Source organism: Nelumbo lutea, chromosome 1, assembly GCF_056320005.1.
Source record: "Nelumbo lutea isolate HS-2025 chromosome 1, American lotus-T2T, whole genome shotgun sequence".
Lineage (NCBI taxonomy): Eukaryota > Viridiplantae > Streptophyta > Magnoliopsida > Proteales > Nelumbonaceae > Nelumbo > Nelumbo lutea.
The window spans coordinates 57,096,722-57,116,264 of NC_142684.1; the positions used below are offsets into that span (position 1 = coordinate 57,096,722).

The window sequence follows — 19,543 nt, forward strand, 5'->3', positions numbered from 1 at the left end:
TGGTCTTTGTTTCAGCTTGACATTAAAAATGCCTTCCTCCATGGTGACCTTGTGGAGGAGGTATATATGGAGCAACCACTAGGGTTTGTTGCTTAGAGGGAGGATGGTAAGGTGTGTAGTTTGAAAAAAGGCAATTTATGGGCTGAAACAATCTCCTTGTGCTTGGTTTGGGAAGTTTAGTGAAATGGTGAAAAATTTTCGAATGAAACAATGCCAGGTCAATCGCTCAGTATTCAACTATGATTCTGAAACCGAAAAGATTTTATTAGTGGTTTTTTTGGATGATATAGTCATAACTAGCAGTGATAGATTAGGGACTGACAAACTAAAGGCCTTTTTGCAAGACCATTTTCAAACAAAAGATCTTGGGAAGTTAAAGTATTTCTTGGGCATTGAAGTTGCCAAGTTGAAACAAGGTGCTAACTTGTGCCAAAGAAAATTTGTTCTTGATCTGTTGGATGAAACTGGATTGTTAGGTGCGAAACCAATTGAAACATCCACGGAACCAAGTGCTAAGTTGAGTAGCGATGCAAGTGAAATATTTGATGACCTTGGAAGATATAGACGGTTAGTGGAGAAGTTGAACTACTTAACCATTACAAGACCAGACATCTCCTTTGCTATTAGTGTGGTGAGCCAGCTTATGCCCAATCCCCGAGTACCTCACTGGGATGCAGTTCTTAGAATTGTACAGTACCTGAAGGGAGCTCCAGGTTGTGGGGTATTGTACAAACCAGGAGGAAGACTTGAGATAGTTGGGTATACAGATGCTGATTGGGTAGGCTCGGTGTCTGACACGAGATCTACTATAGGTTGCACGTTTCTTGGAGGAAATCTGGTGACATGGAAGAGTAAGAAGCAGTCTGTTGTGGTAAGGAGTAGTGCTGAAGCTGAATACAAGGCCATGACACACACTACATGTGAGTTAGTATGGCTGAAAAATCTTCTGCAAGAGGTTGGATTCTCAATGAGCAAACCTATGAGATTGTACTGTGACAACCAAGCTACAATCCGCATCTTATCTAATCTAGTTTTCCATTAAAGAACAAAACACAGAGGTTGATTGCCATTTTGTGAGGGAGAAAGTCCTTACTGGAGAGATAAGCATAGAACACGTGAGTTCAGGTGATCAATGGGCAAGTTTGTTTTTGAGTTCAGGGAGAGCGAACTATATATGTAACAAGCTAGGATTATATGACATATATTCTCTAGCTTGAGAGTGAGTGTTAGAGTTGGTCGAGTAAGGGTAGATTAGTCTTTTCATTATGTTTTAAGTTATGTGATAATATGGTAAATTCTGTTTTGGCTCTTTTAGTTTACTTGCCCCATACTTAAGTAGGGGCATATTTGACCTTGTACCCTAATTATAATATAATAGAGATTATGGTCAACTAGTAGAGTTAATCTCTCTAGTTCGACAACTTATTCTCTCTCTCAGAACAGAACTTGTCTGAACCATTAAAACATTTGGAAAACTAATTGAAGGTTGGTTAGTCTCAAGAGAGAAGTCGTGAAACTCGGCTAAAAAAATCAAGGAGAATCAAAGAGTTTTTTGTTCAATTTATTGGGTGGAATCTGCTGTGGTGCATAGGTATTTCTGGTCTGCTCCAACCATTTTAGAATGAGGGATATTGAATCTTGAAGTTTCCTGAGCCTTTGGAGTGTTTGCGGGGACTATTGTTTTTTCCTTTTATTGGTAAGAGTTCATACATTTAGTTGATGGCTGGAGGAGCATCAGATCCAACAATTACAAGACGGGGAGTGAGAGTGATTCTTGAAAGAATGGTAGGATCCATCTAATGGACGCCATAAAGGTTGCGGAATGGGTGGGCGAATTTAAAAAATTTCCTACCTTCTCCCAATTGGGAATCATATTCCCTAAATTTAGAATACAATATTCAAGGATCATACTTGAACCGTAATCAAACCAGATCTGTACCAAAAGATAAATGGGAGGAATATACCTGATCCGGAGAAGCAGTATCTCCCAAAGTTGGTGTTCACGCCCAAAGAATGCTCCAAGATCCGTTCCTGCTGAAGATGACACAGCTGTGGATGGAACAGAACCAGTAGGGTGTGTCCTACACAGTGGATCCTTCACAAGAATCCTCTGGAAACACTAAACACTGAATCCTTTTAGTCTTTGTTGCAAGACTAATGTCAAGAACAGATTTCTTGATTTTCTTTTTCTGCAAAGATCTAATCTTGCAAAAAACAGATGGCGGCGGCAGGAGGAGAACTCTAAAAGCGAAAAGGCTGAACTGCCTTTTTTTCTTTTTCTTGAGTATGAATGAGATCCTATCTCAATTCGCAGGAGATATCCTATATCTCTTCAAGGTGGTTCGAAATCTGATATTTCTCTTTCTTGGTTAGGGTTTCTCCTCCTTTCTTCTTGATTAAGAATCCTCCTAATTAGGAGCTATCCCAATCCAAATCAGTATTTGGATAGGGGATAATCTTAATCCTATCTGCAGATAAAGTTAGCTTACTCCTGATCTTATCAGGAGGTTACCAGATTCAAATCTAATTTGAATTTGATCTCCAAGAGTGGATAAGGCTAAAGGCCCAATCCTTTTACTAACATTAATCTCAGATTCGCCCCAAGGATGGGTGATCATATCAGCCCACCTCGAAATGGGCTTCTGGCCCATTAAGTGTTCAGTGTCTAATTACATTCCAATCTGCTGCCCAGTTGGGCTTCTTTGTATGGCGTGGGACCCAAGCATTGATCTACACACCAACCACATGGGTTTGGCCCAGCCTTTATTACAAGGCCCAACCGAATTCACTGAAAAACTCAATGAACCCCTTGAGTCCATCATATGGACCCTATGGGCCCAACACTTACATTAAGTGGTCCCTGGGCCAAGCCATCTTATAAAAACCCAGGGACTGTGGGCAGGTGCAAGATTAGCCCATCAGGTATTATTCTCAATGGTCTTACACTTAACCTCTCAACCCTTAATGATCAAGCACTGCCCGACACGAGAGGACCTCTCCCTCGGCTGCAAGGAACAGTGCCACACTCTCCTCTCACATGGATCCCGGGAATTAAAACCATTTGCAAACAATTCGAAACCGTACATATATATATAAATATATTAATTTTGCAAAACAAAATTCCAACGATTGAAATCAACTGTAGGCAGTTTGGTTTCCATCAGAGAGAGTGCATTCCCGATCATTACCCTTTGTCCGACAAAGTGGCTGATTCTGTCACTATGATCACCCACTCAGATGAATTCTCAAACTGCCCCAACATACCCAGGTTTTGATCCCCGCTAAGGATCTCACTGATTGGCATATCAAAGGCAGCCTGATCCAACACCTAGTGAAGTGTCAGAATCGAGTCTAAGGGTCAGGTGTAATTTTCCAGTTTTGCCCATCTATCTCCAAGGTCCAGGGCAATACTGGAAATCTGGTCCGGTTCAAGGATTCAAGTAATCCCACACTGCATGTGCCTCGGGTCTTACCCTGGTGGCTGAGACAGGCCATCCCAACACTTGGTGGCACACCAGTATCAGCCTTGGCAGGATAAATCTCCCCAGACTTATCCAACGGCTGTGAACATTTAAAACTAACACGAGTCTCTATAAATGTCCAGTTTTAGGGTTTTACACAGAATTAAACCAAACAACATGAATCAAACATGCACTTTATTTATTTCCAGTAAATAACAAAAGTACATCAAATCAGATTGAAGCTAAGGGCATACAAAAATTGTCTAACAATTCTTTCATCATAAATTGATTTGTTTCAGTTGAAGATACTTAATGGTGCATGTTGCGGACTTGTTCAAGTGTTTACAACATGAAGATGATTTATACATTACACGTGTTCGATGAAATTTCCGAAAGGCTATGCAAGGTGCCAACCAACTAGTTGGTAAGATCTCCTACTAATTATAGTGGAGACTTGGGAAAAAATCCTGCTTTCACTTGGTTTGGGGGATGGGCTATCCCCCCTTGTATAGCCCTTCAAAACATATCAAACAAATTTCACTCTAGCCAACCTTCCCACCTATTACCGGTTCACCTTTAGAATCCCGGTAAAAATTGTAAAGCAATTGGAAAAAATAATGAGAGATTATTTGTGGGAGCCAAGAGATGAAAAGAAAGACCATTGGGTAAAGTGGGAACGAGTATGTAAAGGCAAGGACCAAGGAGGACTTGGCGTATGAAATCTGGTTAAGAGGAATACGACTCTCTTGGGAAAATGGCTTTGGAAATTTCTTCTGGAAAGTGAAAGGTTGTGGAACTAGGTAATTGAAAGCATCCATGGTGTAGCGAACAATGGCTGGGATGCAAAACTAGCACCTTAGACAACTTCTTTTTTCCCTTGGAAAACAATTTTTTAGCTTCTTTCCTTAATTATATTCGGTATGATGTGGGGTGTGGAAACAAAGTCCTTTTTTGGGAAGACCTTTGGCTAGGGGACTCACCCCTTAAACAACAATTCCTTTCTCTTTATACTTTGTCAAGCTATAAGACTGAGGCTGTTGCTATGTTTGGATTACTCTTAGAGATTGGTTTAAACTGGGACTTTGGCTTTAGAATAGAGGTGTAAAACGGGTTGTGCTGGGCCGGCACGGCACGACCTGTGGGCCATTTCGGGTTGTGCCTCCCTCTCCTGGGATATTTTGGGGGGTTAGCCTGGCTCGAGCCTGCACGGGCCCGTGCTGTGCCGTGCCACAGGCCGGGCTGGTCCGTGGGCCAAGCCTTTAGGCCCGACCAGGTCGTGGACCGGGTCAAAGCTATTTATTTTAAAAAAAATTGAAAAAAATCTTAAAATTTTTATGATATATGAATTTTGATGTATACGATTGTTTATATATATATAATATTATATAAATAGATAGATATGGGCCGTGCTAGCCTGTGGGCCATGGGCGACACGGTCCGACCCGCTTTACACCTCTACTTTAGAAGGGTTTTGAGGGACAACAAATGTGAATCCCTAGTCCTTTTGCTTTCAAATTTGGAACAAGTCTTCTTGGATCAAAATTCTATGGACATGAGAGTTTCGTCTCCATCCGCAGATGGTCACTTCTCTTGTGCCTCCTTTTTCAACACCCTTACCCATTCAGATCTCTTGGGGGAGACTTTCCCGGTAAGAGAAATTTGGTGCAAGCCAATCTCTCTTAAAGTGCAAACCTTGTGTTGGGAAGTGTTCCTTGGAAAGGTTGGTACCTGTGACTTGCTACAGAAAAGAAGGCCAGTTAAGTGCCTCTCTACTCATGTTTGTATCCTCTGTTTGGCTAGTGGTGAGACCCTACCTCATCTACTAATCTCTTGCTCTTTTGTATCTTGCATTTGGGACTATTTTTCCTCACTCTTTGGCTGTTGATGGGAACCCCACAAGATGTGGTTAGCTTATTCAACTCTAACTCTATGCGGCTGCAGAAAAAAAGGGCGAAATGCTTATGTAAGGTAACAAGAGCAGCTGTAGTTTGGACCATCTGGGAAGAAAGAAATGAAAGGATTTTCAATGAGAAGAACTGGTCAAGAGAGGAAGTAAACAATCAAAATCAGATCTGCACACTGGGTAAAAACTATTGACATATTCAAAGAAATGTCAATAAATGATATAATGAGAAAATGGATGGAAGTGACACAGATGGGAATACATAATGAGATTACTAGGATGGGTTAAAACCACATAAACTGAAGCTGAACTTTGATGGCAGCTCCCTAGGAAACCCTGGGAGAGCGGGAATAGGGGGAGTGTTCCAAAATCACAATGGGGAAATTGTAGCTTTGTTCTCAGGACCAATTGGGTATGGAGACTCGGTTCAGGCAGAGACAGTGGCACTTCTACAAGGCCTGAAATTAGCCGATCAAATAGAAGCCAGAGAAATTAGCAGAACAATGGAAGTACAGATTTGCATTCAGGGAGATCGATTCTCTTGCTAAGAGATATGACTCTACTTTTGGATGGGTTAAAAGGACAGGAAATGGACTGGCAGATACTCTAGCAAAGCAGGGAGTTGATAGAGCTACTCTATTTTGGGCTAAATTGTAGCTGGCTGTATTGCAACAGTGGGATGTTGAGCTACATAATCTGGGTTTATTTGTATATTGTAATACTCTGGAGTGCAGAGTAGATAAAAAAACTGTAATCTGTTTTTCAGTTTAATAAAAAACTAAATTCTCTTTTGGTGATAAAAAAAGCATATCAAACAAATTTCTGAAAGGCTACAAGTTTCTTTTCAGGCAATTCTAGCTTGAGGGGGAGTGTTCAAAGTAGTAATAGAAATTGGATTATTGGCTGTTTTAGTTGTTTTGTCTTTCTTATGTTTCTTAGTTAGTTGTTGGGCCATGGGCCTATTTTAGTTTTTTTATTGGTCTTTTGTTACTGCGGCCTTAGTAGGGCACTTTTGTAACTTTAACATATTTCCAACAACTATGTAAGAGGGGGTTGGGGGGGGGCTCATCATTAGCACCATGATTTGATTTTCTCTTCACTCTTTTCTATAAATTTTGTTTTTCTCTGATTAATTGTTTCTGAATTCTTCGACATGCATTACATTTGTACCCTACTTTGGTGATATTACATAAATTGACTAATCTAGCCCTTACCTATATTACAATTATAAACGACTTAATTGTCCATGTCCCGAAGGTACACTTACCAAAGAGGATAAATAGAACTAATACATAAAGGGTAAATAAAGAAAAAGGTAATAACATAAAATAGAGAAGACATATCGACTGCCAATCAACCACTCTTAACACTCCCCCTCAAGTTGGAAAGTATATATCCTATAATTCTAGCATGCTTGCTATAAACTCCAACCTTGGTCTGCTTAGTGTCTGTTACATTCCTAAAAGGTTAAATGACTTAGTTTAATGTGTTTAAATAGTCTTAAGACTTTCGGTGTATTGGTCAAGTACGTAACAAATGGTATCAAAGCCTACCACCATATCTCAACTCTCAAGTTCAAATAACAGAGAGGGCTATCTGGTGCAGAGTTAAAGCTGTCACAGAAAGGGCTACTTCCCACCAAAGTATGAGCCATTGTGGAGAGGGCTTCCTGCTATTAGAGTGAGAGCTGCCTAGTGTGAAGCTGCGAGACATTGGCTATGGAAGCATGGTGGTTGTAGAGATAATGGGCTAAATGGGTCTTAATATTTTTATTTTATTTGTGCATTTAATGATGTGTTTTGTTTAGTTAGTGGGCCTTGGTTTATGGGCCAGTTTGTTTTCTTTTATTATCTTATTGAGTTGCCCCACTGAGGCCACCCTTGTAATTGTACCTGAATTACAATTGGGTTTAATAGAAGTCTTTTAGGGGACTGAAGAGAGGATTGATCTGCTGTCTTCGTTCTTCCTCTTCCATTCTCTTCTCCTTATGAACTCTCTCTTTTTCCACCTTCTTTTCTTCTGGTTTATTTTTAAATTCATTACAGGTGTGATTTACAACTTGGTATTGGAGCAAGGTCCCACCTTTTAGGTTTCTTCCTTTAGGCCCATACATAGTGTGTATGGAGAATTGATTGGCTGATTGATTGATAGCTTATGCAGTCCAGTTGGAGGAGGCTTTTGGAGAAGAATACAATCAAAGTTTGAGGATCAAGACAGATTCTTAAAGATTTTCCCAAAAATTCTAGCTAACTGGAGAAATTGAATTAAAGGTTCTAGAGACAGTTTGGAGCTGGCACTTGGGGCTTGAAGAGAAGTTCCTTGATTTCTATTGAGATCTATTTAATTTGGGAAGGATTTTGGAGTTCCTAGTAGGAGTGGCTAGACTTTCTCCCTTTCTCCTAGGTTGTTAGATTTTGTGAAACCCTAGGTTTTGTTTGTTTTCGTTTAGGTAATGAAGCAAACTAGAGGTGAGACAAAACAAGCTACAGACTCTTGGGTTTGGCTAGGGAGGTTCTGTGGAGGCTCTGTTAGGGGTAGCATCCACAATGAAGTTAGATTGAACCAATTGTCTGGCATGGTCTCAGTCAATTAGGATCCATGTCTGTAGTAGAGGGAAATGGGGGTACATCACTGGGAGTAAGAAGCAACCCACGGAGGATGGCTCTGCCTATGAGAGATGGATGTGGGAAAACTACATAGTTGTAAATTGGTTAGTAAATTCCATGCTACCTCATATAAGCTAACACTACATATGGATGGATATTGCAAAGAAAGTGTGGGATAGTGTTATGGAGTCTTGTTCTAAGAAGTTGAATGTTGCTAGGGTGTAGGGCCTACAAACTAAAGAATGATGTGAATAATTTAAGACAGGGGGAAGACCTTAGACATATGCTTTTCAATGCTGAAATCTCTTTGGCAAGATATTGATTTGATGAAGACTATTGTGTAGGGATGCACTAAAGATGCTGAGACTCATAGGAAGTTGGTGGAGAGGAATTGGGTCTTTGAGTTCCTTACTGCACTCAGCCCCAAATACAATATTATTAGACAAAACATTCTAGCAAAGGATGAGGTGGCCCTATCTCAAGCTTATGCTATGGTTAGTAGTGAGGAGAGTCTTGTTCTAAGAAGTTGAATGTTGCTAGGGTGTAGGGCCTACAAACTAAAGAATGATGTGAATAATTTAAGACAGGGGAAGACCTTAGACATATGCTTTTCAATGCTGAAATCTCTTTGGCAAGAGATTGATTTGATGAAGACTATTGTGTAGGGATGCACTAAAGATGCTGAGACTCATAGGAAGTTGATGGAGAGGAATTGGGTCTTTGAGTTCCTTACTGCACTCAGCCCCAAATACAATATTATTAGACAAAACATTCTAGCAAAGGATGAGGTGGCCCTATCTCAAGCTTATGCTATGGTTAGTAGTGAGGAGAGTAGGAGTAGGTTCAGATTGCAGAAGCCTTGGTCAATGACTTCGCCAATGTCGAGATGAGAAGCCAAAGAGTTCCATTGAGAAGAAAGATGTTGCATGTGAGTACTGTTAGAAGCTTAAGGAAGGACACTTGTTGGGAGCTACATCTAGAGCTTTGGCCTCCCTGACTAAAGAATAATAATAATGCCAAGAAGAATAGGAGCGGGAAAAGTGGCAATGCTAATGTAGCCACCTCATCTGAGATTGAGAAAGGGCCTTGTGATGAGAAGTTTGTGGGGGAACAACTTGTAGGCTACAACTGCTAGAGTAGAGTATGAGAAGTGTGGTCGTATCGTTAGCCACTTAGAGTCTGCTACTACAACTTCTACTCCCTCAGGCAATGGTTCTTTAGCCTATGCACACACAGGTATTCCTTGTTCTTAATGATAAGAGCTATGATGCTTTTCTACATTTTAGATGTTCTGAATAGGTAAGGTTGTTTGTGTTGGATGAACCATTCAGCATCTGAAATTCAATGCTTTTACTATTTTACCCCCAAAACAGACTATCTTATAATTTTGAGTTCACTTTGTACTATTTCATATTAAATAATTTATGAAATTCAAAATAATACAAATAAAAAATAAAAAATTAATAAATAACACATTTAAAATTATTAAAAATAATTGATGATTAATAAAAACTATTAAGGTAATTAATACTAATGAAAATTAAAATAATTAATAATTAAAAATAACACAATTAAAATTAAAAAAATAATTAATGACTAAAAAATAATTAATAATTAATAATTTACACAAATAAAACTTAAAATAATTACTAATTAAAAATTAATAATTATAAAATAACACAATTAAGGTTAAAAAAGATAACAAATGAATAATAAAAAAAAATTAATCGGTTTTGGCCTTTTGGGCACTATTCATCATTGTTCTTGTTGTGAAGGCCGAACAAGGGTTGCGGTATTCCTATTCCCCCTCCTCTCTCTGGTTATTTTCCCTCTATACTCTCTTTCTCTCTCTCTCTCTCTTTGGTTCTTCTTCCTCCAAACGCCCAGATCTGTTGTTCGTCTTCTTCCTCTTATCACCGAACAGAGAGTGGCGGGGAACTGCGGCGGTAGTTTTAATCAGTTTACTTCTATTGGCCGATCCCAGCAACACCAGTTTGCTCTTCCCGGAATCGCACCTGCATGGGAGGACGTTCTAAGCTGAGGCGGATCGGTTTTGGGCATTGTTGATCATCGTTCTCGTTGCGAAGGCTGAATAGGGGTGGCGGTATTCCCCCTGTCCTCTCTCCGGTTATTCTCCCTCTAAACTCTCTTTGTTTCCCCTTTCTCCCCTTCTTCTTCTTCTTCTTCTTCTTCTTCTTCTTCTTCTTCTTCCAAACGCCCAGATTGTTGTTCGTCTTCTTCCTTATCATTGAACAGATGGTTGCGGGGAATTGCGGGGGTATCAAACGCCAGCCGCGTTAAGAGGCTGGCCTACCTCTTTTGATTTCAGATCTGAAATGGAGTTTCAGACCCATATTCAGACCGGATTCCAAATGTCCATAATATCTGAAAAGCAACTTTTTCAGACCTCAGAGGTCTGAAAAGTGTTATCAAATGCCACCTAAGTACACTACACTGGCCTGTTAGAAAAATACAAGAATTGTCTTGTTCAACCATAAATAAATATCAGGTGAAGCAATATTTGTAGGAGCCATTCCCCAAAAATAAATCAACAACGAGAATGTACTGATACATTAAGAGACTGCATTTCCTGTATTTTTTTTGCATAAAAAACTGAAAAAATAACGATTAGATTGATTCAGATTGCCTTGAAACCACCACTTAAAAATCCAAAATTGATCTTCATCAAGATGTAGGGTTCCTCTTTCGTCTTCACCAATTCATCTGTATGGCTGCTGACTTCACCTGTATGGACAATGATGTCAACAGTCTTTCTGACAGATCACAACCCCTGTTTGATCAGCCCAGTTGTTTTTATAGTTCCATTGTCAAGCTGCATTTGTTGATCTTGATGTTTGAGAGTAAAAAGAGGAAGATAACAATGGAAGAAAGAAAAGAGAGAAGAAAAAGGAAGAAAGAGTTCTGTGCAAGAATTAGTTGTCTTGGGATTTACACCTAAACAGTGAAAAAGGGCCAGCACTCAATGTTGGTTCCAGCTATGTGAAGCATTTTTTATGGATGTGAGATTCATGTTTCTTGTTGAACTGAGATAGGGCAGTGATGATGCATATCATTTCTTTTTTATTTTTATTTTTTGATAAGTAACTTAAATTTTATTAACAGACTTAATATAATATCTTTACAAGCATCCCTTAGAGAGGCACGGGAAATAAAGAAAATTGCAATTATGCCTTGGATAAAAAAGACCTATTCAGCCCTTGCTTAGCCAAAGCATTGCCATCCCATTTTCTGATCTCCTCACCCATTGTATCCTCAAATTCATATTCCTGATTAGTCATGTAAGTTTTTCATTTCACTCCTGTAGCACCAAATTATAGACTCTGGATTCATTAACCATTTTCCCAAAGTTCCTCAGATTTATAAGGTATGATGCTTGTTCTGGAAACTCCATTCTTTTTTGGGAAGATATTTGGGTGAGAACTCAACCCCTAAAAGACCGCTTTCCTTCTCTCTATTCCATCTCCCTCTTTAAAAAGAAATCAATTTCATGGTTCCTTTCCCCCCGGTTCGCCCTTTGGATTTAAACTGGAATTTTGGGTTTTGAAGAGGGTTGAAGGATGAAGAACTTCTTTGTGTTTCAGAGCTCTTGTTGCTTCTAGACTCAGTGTGCCTGGACCCCCTAACCCGGATAAAAGGGTTTGGTCTCTAACCCTGGTTGGCTCCTTCACTTGTGCTTCTTTCTTTAAAGCCCTCTGCTCCAACCCCTCCTCTTAGGTGTTCCCTGTTAAAGAGGTTTTGTCAAGGGCCATTCCTCCTAAAATAGCAGTGTTCTGTTGGAAAGCCTACTTGGGTAAGATCAATACAGTGGAAAACTTGCAAAAGAAGAAACCTTACTTGTGTTTGTCCCCAAATTGGTGCTTCTTGTGTAAAGTGAAGGGTGAGGACTGTAACCATTTACTGATATCGTGCTCTTTTGCTGCCAATATTTGGAACTGGGTTATTTCACTATTTGGGTGCAGGTGGAACTTGCCCTCCGAAGTAAAGCTGCTGTTCATTCCGGCTGCCTTTGGGAGATTGACAAAAAGAGGGAAGCTATTGTGGAAATGTATCAAAGCCGCTACCTTGTGGACTTTATGGGAGGAGAGAAATGCTAGAATATTTCAAGAAAAGGAAAGAAGTCTTGCTGAAATTAAGGAATGCATAATGGCAAGGACAGTCTCGTGGCTGAAATCTTCACATTTGTTGGTGGGTTACTCCTTTGATGACTTGAGGAGAAACTGGGCAGCAGTGGCTTCTACAATCTCCACAAAGAACAAATCACAAGCTGAATGGGAATCCCCACCGGATGGAGTGCTAAAACTGAATTTTGATGGTAGCTGCCAAGGTAACCCAGGCCCATCTGGAATAGGAGGGATTCTGAGAGACAAAGATAGCAACATGTTGTCTTTCTTTTCAGGACCAGTGGGTGTTGGTGATTCTGTAAGGGCAGAGATACTAGCAGCGGTACATGGTATACAGATGGCCAGTCAACTTGGAGTGAATAATTTGATAGTAGAAGGGGATTCCAAGGTAGTAGTGGGCTGGTTGACAAGTCCAAAGACAGCTTGTTGGGGCTACAGGGATCTGTTAAAGAAAGTTAAATGGCTGACAAGGAATATGTCAGTCAGGTTTCAGTGGGTCAGCAGCAGATCAGCAAACGCAATGGCTGATTCTTTGGCCAAGCAAGGGGTGTCAAGGGGAGATCTGTTTTGGGCCACTTTGTAACTGTGTTTCAGGTTTGTGTTTGTTTAGTGTTTATGACTTAATCCTAGGGGGAGGTAACACCTCGTGCCTCTTCCTAGGCTGAATGTAATGCTAATTTTTGAATTAATAAAACTACTCTCATTTATCAAAAAAAAAAAAACAATCTACATCTCTTGAATTGCAGCAAGTAGTTCCGTTTTGAGGGAGTCATCCATACCCGCAGGGCCAGAAAAGAGTGCTATAAGTTTACCTTCTCCATCTCTCAAAATCCCTCCTATTTCAGAAGGACCCAGATTACCTTGGCTACTCCCATCAAAGTTCAGTTTAACAAAGCCTTCAATTGGTGGTACCCAAACAACCTCCACTCTGTCCTTTCTATTAGACCTTTTTAGCAATTGCTTCCAAATTTCTCCAAATATCATCAAAAGAAAAGTGGGAAAATAGTTCCTAAGTCTTTTGATCCAGTGGTTCACCCTAACCATCACAGAAATCCTGATTTCTTGTTTGAGAAAAATTCTTGCATTCTTCTCTTCCCAGATTGTCCAATCATGGCTGTTCGGACACATCTCCGCATTATCCTTCATTTGACCTAGTAAACAGGGATGGATCAAATAGCATATTAAGCTCCATTTGTAAAGTCCACCTGCACCCAAACAAAGAAAAAAAATAAAGCCAAATATCTGCAACAAAAGGGTAGGAAATAAGGTCAGCTTTTAAAATGTTAACTATTACTACCCAAATGAATGATTTGAAAAGAGGGAACAGGAATATGGTTTGAGTATTCAATTTGCTTACTTGGAGACATACCTTGAGTATGATGGTCCAGGATATTCAGAATAATTAACTGGCAATGGTTGATATCGTTATTCCTTTTTTTTTCTTCTTGGGATACATAGTTGCAAAATTATTAAAATAAGACATGATGGAGAGTACATCCCACCTTAGATATAAAATGAGTGGAACTAAGAATGTCAATAACTGGCAACTTAAGAGGTTGTCAGTCAGTAATAACTCTTCCGATTAATAATCTTGTGTATTTAAGTTAAAAGAAGGGTTTACGGCAGCATATGAGAGGAGAAACGAGAGTGAAGTAGAGAAACAGGAGAAAGAAGAAGAATGGGAGAGAACAGATTGTGGACATAGTTAGTTCCTCACTTTTATATTCAAAATCAATGAGAGGCAATTTATGTCAATGCCACCATATGACAACTTACAACTATAAAACATAAAGTTAAAATAATAAGGCTTAAGCCCAATAAGAAAGACAAACATAAATATAAAATAATAACAGGCCAAAATAGGCTAACCTGTCAACACAAGTTGAGAAAATACTGGCAGAAGTTAATCCAGATGTAAATCCCCTATAAAGATCAAAATATCCTATCCCGGTTCTAGTTAGACAACCATCCACAGAATCAGCCAATTGGCTGATCTCAGGAACCATTAGATGCAGTATTTAATGTGGATGCCAAGCTTACACTGGTGAATACTTGATATTCTTCAACTCTTCTCAAACCAGCCAGTTTGAGTGTGAAAAAAGTGTGGTCGTATGTTTGATTGTTTTTTTTTATCAATGTCGTATGTTTGATTGTTTGCTGATTAAAAAAGAGTTTGATTGTTTGCATTTTATTATAGGCATGTTGAGGATGGTTCAATTTTAGAAACCAGGTCTTTAAGAAATGATTAAGTTAAATAGCTTATGTGAAAAGTGCACTAAATCTCGCAAGGTGCCAACTGACTGGTAGGTAAGGCCTCTTGCTGGTTGTAGAAGAGGCTTGGGATCGAACCTGCACCAGGGTTTGGGAGGTTATGGTTGGGGGATGGGCAACCCCTGTTGTGTAGCCCCATGGAGCAAAAAAAAAAAAAGTGCATCAAATCTCATTTAGCCTAGTTACTTATTTTTAGTAGTAACAAGTCCAGTAGTGAGTTATTCTGTTTGGTTTTCTTCTGTTGTGTTCTTTAATTCCTGGTATCAACCATTTAAATTGCAAGGGCTTTTTACTTAAAACCACAAATATGTCAGGGGCTTGCTATTGAAGAAACCACTCAAATGACATATTCTTATACCTAAGAATTTTTTTAGTACTATGCAGTTTATGTTGCAAAATTGCGTTTCTTACCAAAACTTTAATTAACCTTTTGATGTTGAATAGTGGATGGAGGTATATAAAGGAAGTGAATGTAGGTATAATAACACCAATAAAAAAAATGGAGGCATGACAAGGGAGGAGAGAAATTTAAAGTGATATAGGATGTTATGACTACAATCTGAAGGAGTTATGACGTAGAAATGATCATGTGTTTGAAGGGGAAGATGCAGAATATGAGGTCTTAGGGGGTCAAAAAGGGATTGTTGGTCTTTATTTACCATGTTAGCGGGAGGGGGGGGGTTGTCCTTGTGATATTGGATTATTCTTGCTTCATGGGTTTGAGAGGTAGATAGGCAGGTAGGGTGGCCTTGAGGAGTCTCAGTAAATCTGAGCTCTAATCATTGGAAAGTAAGAAAATCTCTGGAAAAGCTCTTAGCTCAAACCTAGGTAAATTTACTTTTCTGCTTTTCTGAATGCAGTGAAGTTGTTTGGTGATCTAAATGCTTTGACCTCTGAGAAATGTTTATTTTACAATTTTACTCAGAATGAATTCATCCTAGATGCTATTATCGTTGACCATTACAAAATACAAACAACTAATAAAAAATGTTATAAAATACAAAGTTAAATAAAAATATTAATTGTAATAAAAGAAAATATGTTAAAAATTAATAAAAATATTAAAAAGCACAGCAAATTAAACAAATAATCAATAAGAACACTAAAAAAATTATAAAAATAAAATTTCAATAAAAATTATTTAAAAAAATATTATGTATGGCAATAAGATAAAAATATACTAAACAAGGAGTGTTTTTGTGAATTAATGGTAAAAAAGGAGAGCTTTAATCATTAGATTGTTTGATTGATTAGAGCTTGATTAATCCTCTGCTGGTTCAAGTGGATAAATGTGAAGCGAAGTGCCAATCAGCTAGTTGGTAAGGTCTCCTGGTGGTCGTAGTGGAGACTTGGGATCGAATCCCGCCTGCACTTGGGTTGGGGGATGGGCAACCCCGCCGTTGTGTAGCCCTTCAAAAGATATAAAAAAAAAAAGATATTTCTCAAATGTGAAAGAAGGTAGGAGCTGCAGAAAGTAGAAGAGAAGAGGAAGAGAGGGGGATTTAAATATTAACTCAAAGAGAAAGAAACTTTTGGTTGCTGATGATCTGGTTTGAGTTCATTCACTGCCAATGTACAAGGGGGAGAGATAACAGAGAAGGGTGTTAATTGTTTGATATACAAGGTCTAACAGAAAGAATATGGTAATATATTTAGGCACTAATGTCCAAAATTTTCATTAAAAACCTCCAGTCAAATTCAGAGGCACCCATTTCGCAGAATCAGTCAGAGGAAATATTGGTGATTGGGGGAGGGGGTAGCATTGGGAGGCTTTGCCGAACAGCCCTTAACTGCTGGAATTTAACCTTTTCAGCTTCAGAGGAGCATTTGGTGTTACTGAATGACTCCTTATTTGGATTGGATTGTTAGTGTTCTAGTATATTTTGCCCTCCCTGGTGATTTCTTATCACTATTTGTTGTATTCTCTTTTTATTTTAATGAAAAAATTTCTTTATTATCAAAAAAAATCTTTTGCTAGATAACTTCTGAATGTTGTTTGAAAGCTTTTCTCTCCTTTCTTTGTCCATAATAAATACAATTTGTTCTGCTGACTTGTGGCAACTAAATATGTTAAGGTATTATTTTATGTTTCTTAAATTAAATTTTCTGTTTTACTCAGATATAGGAAGTGAAATGTGCTAGTATGCATTGCACCACCAACGGTAGTCATTATAGTACTGGTGTTAGATTCATCTACCCTCAAAATGACGAATTCTCTACCACTTAGGTGGAATGATGTGCTCCAGATCTGTTTATCCTCAATGCCTCAATATGTAAAGTTTTCCATGCATATGGACTTTGGGCAAATATTGAAAAAAAAGTCTACTGTTTTTAAAGACCAAAGTACATAAACAAATTAGCAAATGCTGATTGGGTTGAAGCTTAATTTCAGTGTTGTAGGACTTGGACTGGACTGGATGGTTGAACAGTGACCTGTTGGTGACCCAGTGACCTCCCTGGATCCTGGTTAACCATGGTTTGAATGGGCCAACCACCCTGTTAACCAGTAAAACCGTGACCCACTGAGCATTCCAGTTTTATGTCCTGTTGGTTAATTTCCTTTGGTTCCATGGTACCATCTTCTAGCTATTGATCAGCTGGCTCTCTGTATTGTTTGTTTTCATGCTGTGAGCATGTGTCTTGGGATTTTGCAGTTTCAATATGTTCTCTTTATGCTCCCTGTTGTTTTGTGTATAAAAAGATAATGGTATTTTATTTCATAGAATTTTAATGAGGATTGTGTGATTCATATGAGCCTCATTCTGGGTCTAGTCTAGCCTATATGATAATGTTAAAAAGCCTGCAAGACATTTGCATGCAAGCATGTAGCTGGAGAGCTCAGAAGACCCATCTTTAAAGCCTATGGGTGGTCATAACTATTCTTTTCTGGCTGAGATTTTTCTTAAGTTTTAGCTAAATCATGTAGCTCTAAATGCTGAACTTTTATCTTGTAGGCTACTCCCTATTTCTTGGATTTGTAATTGATCGCTTACATCACTATCTTCAAAAGCTCGGAGGGTTGAGGACCACAGCTCGGTATTCCAAACAGGAAGTTGAGAAGCTTCATAAAGACCACCTGCAGCTCAAAGAGAAAGAAGTGAAAGCTTCCGAGGAAATAAAGTTGCTTCAGGAGGAAATCTCTAGTCTGACAGAAAATATAAAGAAGCTAAAATTAGAATGTGAAGAGAAGGATAAACAAGTACAATCTGCAGAAGCTCATGTCACTGCACTCCAGAAACAAGCCGAGGACCTACTTCTTGAATATGACCGCCTATTGGAGGACAATCAGAACCTTCAAGCCCAGGCTCTAGGATATAGAGGTTGAGACACTGTTGGAGGTTCAACCACTTAACAATGGAGTTTGGGTGCTGATAGTTTAGATAAAATTTCTCCCTGTTCACGTTGAAATTTATACAGATAGCATTTACGGGGGCTATTTTGGAGGTTACAGGGTGATTCTTTCTGCAAAAGGTAATTGAAAAATTTTGTAATCTTTGTTGAGTCTAGGAAGCGTTTCTTGTTTTTGTTTTTCTTTTTTCCCTTTCCTCCTGTCTTCCCCCCTCCCCCCTCCTTACTCTTTGAAATTGAGCTGATTTTGGGCCAGAGAATAGAAAATCCAATGAAACTTGTAAGAAACCATAATCCTTTTTTCCAGGTAGATGAAACATGGTGGGCCTGTCTAGATGCACTATTTAAAGGTGAGGAATGAATGTATGTGGACGTTTGTGGCCTCTTCATGTGGTGTTTTATTAGTCCAAATGAAATAGTGAGATGGCCAATTTCATTACCTTGTTTGTTCATTCCGTGAAAATCTGAGCCCTATGTTCAGGCTTGTTTGGGTTTGTTGATTAGTTGAGGAAGGTATATTATTCTGTTCTCATGTTTGTTAATTAAAGCTTCCAGTTTAGAATCTCAAATGGGTCATCCGCAGATCTGCTTATTCATAATTTCAAATGGGTTAGGCTCTGGGCCTCTGATACCACTTTTTGGAAAAATCTGTCCACTCAACCTTGCAAAGAATTTCAACATAAGAGTATCTTTCCACTACAGTCATTCTCTTGGTGAAGATATGCTTCTCCCTTTTCCTCACAAATTCATACCCACTTTCAGTAAGGGCTGTGTTTTGTTTGAAAGAAAAGGTAAACCTACTCCTTCAAACCAAACACAGCCTAAAAGTTCATTGCCACTGGTTTAAGCCAAAATTTAAAAACAAATTTGGAAGAAAGTGAAAATCGAAATCATTCTCAAGCCCTTCAAAGTTCAAACAATATGAGTATTTTGAGCAAACAGTTGTCCGTTCTCCATGCTAGATGAAAGGCGATTAAGAATTAACCCAGTAAGTATGCCAAGTGGTTTCCCTGCTTCAGTCTGTTCAGCACACTATAACAACGATAGAAACACTCGTATATAAACCGAACATCAGTTACAATTCTGCTCGTCGTTGGAAATCTCACCAGTCACTACCAGAACTATTTAACTCGGAAATTGCAGAGTTTGCCTTGTACTTCCTAGACATGTCTAGAGGAAGAGAGCGTTATAGACACTCACTCTTTAGTCTTTAATTTGGAAAATAGCTCAACAGTGGAAGTAAATGTTTGAAGTATTGTTATTACTAAAGAATATTCAAAATTGCTACAATGATAAGATATGTATGGATACAACAAAGAAATTCATTAATCCCAGGTCAGTTAATTGGGTTAAATGGTAAACCCGGCTTGACCAGACCCTATAAAGTCGGGTTAGGTTTAAGTTTATTCAAATGCAGGATTAGGTTAGGGATTTAATTTTTTTAACCCAAGGGTTTGAGTTGGGTTAGGTTTGGCTGACCCGACCCGTTGGATCATTATACGCTTACATATATGGGCATTCTTGTAATTTTCTATGGCTTCTATTCTATAGCCTTAAAAGTCTAGGATTTATTTTCATGCTTTATTCTTTCACTATGAAATGACACCTTAGAGCCCATAAACCACATTCAAACTTAAATTAAAGGCTTTTAAATTTTCAAAATGTGTTATAAAAAGTACAATTGAAAGGCTGTGGATTAAGTCAAGTTGGTATCATGTTGAACCCTATAGCCCTATAAGGTTGGGGTGGGTTTGGAAACTATATGTTAGTTAGCCGGGTCAGGTTAGGTTTGGTGGGAACATTGGAAGGTTG

The 19,543-nt window shown here is 38.8% G+C and overlaps 1 protein-coding gene across 1 annotated transcript in view; it reads left to right on the top strand.

Moving 5' to 3' along the window:
- LOC148874687 (uncharacterized) overlaps positions 1–18,170 on the top strand; it is a 37,551-nt gene extending 19,381 nt beyond the window's left edge. The window contains exon 2 of the mRNA XM_088965966.1: positions 17,338–18,170. Coding sequence (XP_088822092.1) covers positions 17,338–17,708 — 371 coding nt within the window. The 3' untranslated portion in view covers positions 17,709–18,170. The remainder of the gene's footprint in view (positions 1–17,337) is intronic.
- Positions 18,171–19,543: the final 1,373 nt, after the last annotated feature.